This window comes from Pyricularia pennisetigena (assembly GCF_004337985.1).
Source record: "Pyricularia pennisetigena strain Br36 chromosome Unknown Pyricularia_pennisetigena_Br36_Scf_51, whole genome shotgun sequence".
NCBI lineage: Eukaryota > Fungi > Ascomycota > Sordariomycetes > Magnaporthales > Pyriculariaceae > Pyricularia > Pyricularia pennisetigena.
The window spans coordinates 1-2,603 of record NW_021940963.1 but is presented as its reverse complement, the minus strand read 5'-3'; the positions used below and the strand labels follow the sequence as shown (position 1 = coordinate 2,603).

The 2,603-nt window shown below is 52.0% G+C and overlaps 1 protein-coding gene across 1 annotated transcript; it reads right to left on the bottom strand.

The window, feature by feature from the left end:
• Positions 1–393: 393 nt before the first annotated feature.
• Positions 394–1,986, bottom strand: PpBr36_11520 (uncharacterized protein; the record flags this gene model as incomplete). Its single annotated transcript, XM_029898620.1, has 1 exon — positions 394–1,986. One exon carries the CDS (start codon positions 1,984–1,986, stop codon positions 394–396), a length of 1,593 nt encoding a protein of 530 aa, XP_029743093.1.
• Positions 1,987–2,603: the final 617 nt, after the last annotated feature.

Sequence of the window (2,603 nt, the reverse complement as noted above, 5' to 3'; positions counted from 1 at the left end):
GAGGACCCTTGAATTTTGAACAGGTGTCTTTTTGTTGCGTACTACAGGATAAAAGGTCATTCTTCTGCAAAGAAACGGGCTGATACTTTACTGGTGATTCGTATTTCTTTTACAGTAGTCTAGTCTAATTTGGCCAACAAGTCAGACGCTTACGCTTGATACAACACCCTACTAAAATCGCTTTGGTGTAACTGCATTAACAACAAAAAGTCAGTGGTAGACTTGAGTATACAGTAAGCAGCAGCAAGTGGCCGTTGGTTTATTGGCTGCTTTTTTTGTTTTGATGCTCCTGGAATGCTTTGTGAATGGCCGTCAATTCGCATATGGGTCTAGCGTTGCTTTGGACTTTTTGATAGCGTATCCAGAATCAAGAACCCCCCCCTCAGCACAGCGTCACCTCCTTTTCCGCACCACTGGCTCCTGCAACCGGCCCCAGTTCCCCATGCCGTCCATCAAGGACAGCTCCCATGACGTCTCGGCGTCGCTGCCGAGCCCCACCTTCAATGTAAGTTCCATGCACCTCGAGGCCGCGACCTCGTCCCACTTGGTCAGGGAAAGCTTGGTCAGGACCTCGTTGGTGGCGTGCTCGTTGCGGTCGTCTGCAAAGAGCTCGACGACGGCATAGGAGGGCTCAAACTCGTGCGGCTCGTACTTGTACACCTTAAAGCTGAAGAAGACGCCGACGCGGCAGTCGAGGTCCGCATTGGCCAAAGAGAAAAAGTCGAGCTGCGGCATCCGGAGGGCCGCTATGCCCGCTCGGGAGATGATGGCCTGGATCTGCTGGGCGCGCGTCGGCCCACAGGACGCGGGCTCCTCGTCGTTGAAGCACGACGTGGTCATGGCCAGATGTTTGAGCAGCGGCCACGAGGTGCTGCGGCCGGCCAGCTTGAAAAAGTCCAGCGCGTCAATGGCGCAGGTGACGGACAACCTCTCGAGCTGCCGCGCCGCCAGAGCCGCCAGCGCCGCCGCCAACTCGCCGCGCTTGTCCGACTCGTAGACCTGCTGGCTGCCCTCTGGACCCCAGAACTGGCCGTGTCCAACCTGGCGGAGGCAGAGGCTCTTGATGTTGGCGGGCAGCTGCTCGACGGCCGTGATCTGCTCGTCCATGAGCCGATCGTGCTGCTCCTCGGAGCAGAAGCGGGATTTGTAGTGCCAGTCGATGTACTCGGCCGATGGGAGTCTTTTGGCCAGCTTATTGATCACGTAGGGGCTGATGTGCCGGACGTTGTTAACGGAGAGCGAGATCCCCGTGATGAATTCGGCCGACAAGGACTCGAAGCGCTCGGGCATCGCGAGGGCATTCAATTCCGCCACCCAGGAGTGGTCCCATTCCGCCTGCCTGTTGAAGTCCCCGGAGGCGCTCTGGTACACAAATGCGCGGTAGTTCTGTTGGATAGCAGTTTCCTGTGAGTCGTCCAGGGCTTCTGAGTCCAACTCCAAGAATCGGCGTCCCAGTTCCTGACAGTAGCTTCTCGTTTCGATAATCAGTTCGAGACAGATGCCTTGGGGGGAGGTCTCGGATTTTTTCCAGCAGTCTGTGTAGTTTATGAACCAATATATCGCGTTGGTCATCTCGAAGTTGATGTGCCTCGTGTCCAAAGCGGTAAAGTCTTCGCCGTCCATATTTTCCCTATTCATCTCCAGGATCAAACGTTCGAGGTGTTTGTCCCGAGTCGCAGCGCTCCAGTTCCTATTGTCCAGGGTCTCGACTCGGTTGATGAACATGAACTCGAGAGCAATGTACCGGAGGTATCGGCGGCGGCGGACGACCGAGAAGATACATTCGAACATGATCAGATCATCTTCGGAGAATCTGAGCTCTCTCATGGTCATTTGCTCGACGATCGTCTGCCACTCCCTGCTGACTGTGGCGTACCTTGCCACTGTCTTCTTCTCAGCATAATCCTGCTGGATGAGCTGCTTCGCGACAATGAGCTGGAGCTCACGAGGCAGGCGTTTCGAGATGTTGCTGATTTGGGAAGACATATATGTGAAGAATAATTCGAATGAGATGATGGAATCGTAAGCAAGAACTGAAAAAAAAAAAAAAATCTGCACAAGTAGAGAGAGAGAGAGAGAGAGAGAGAGAGAGAGAGAGAGAGAGGGTATTCTTATTTCTTATTTTACGGTCGTCGTTTTCAGATCATCCGCCTACAATTCATTAGGTATGCAGTGGGTAGGTGAGGTGATACAGAAGTCTTGGCGCAAGAATGCGCAGATGCAAAGGATAAATTTAGCAAAAGAAAAAGAAGCCCTAAATCGTGACCTGCCAGCTTTTTCTCAGAAAAAGTGCAGAAGGTAGTAGTGACTTGACAAACAGCGTTGTGTAGTCTGGGGAAACAAACAGACCGAGTAGATGAAGGTGTTGTGTTGGCTCTTGGAATAAGTAGCGCAAACCACGACTTTGTTTGAGCTTTCCGAAGACGTGTGAGATTAGGGCTGCCTCTGAGGAAGGTGGTTATGGAGGCAGCAGGTGTAGCTTTGATAGTACGTTGCCACGATGTACTGATGGCAGGCAACATGATGATCGAATGAAAGCATTTCAGGCCTCGTTTTATAATTAATTATAATTTTGTTTTTCTCTCTTTGGGTTGTGATTAATT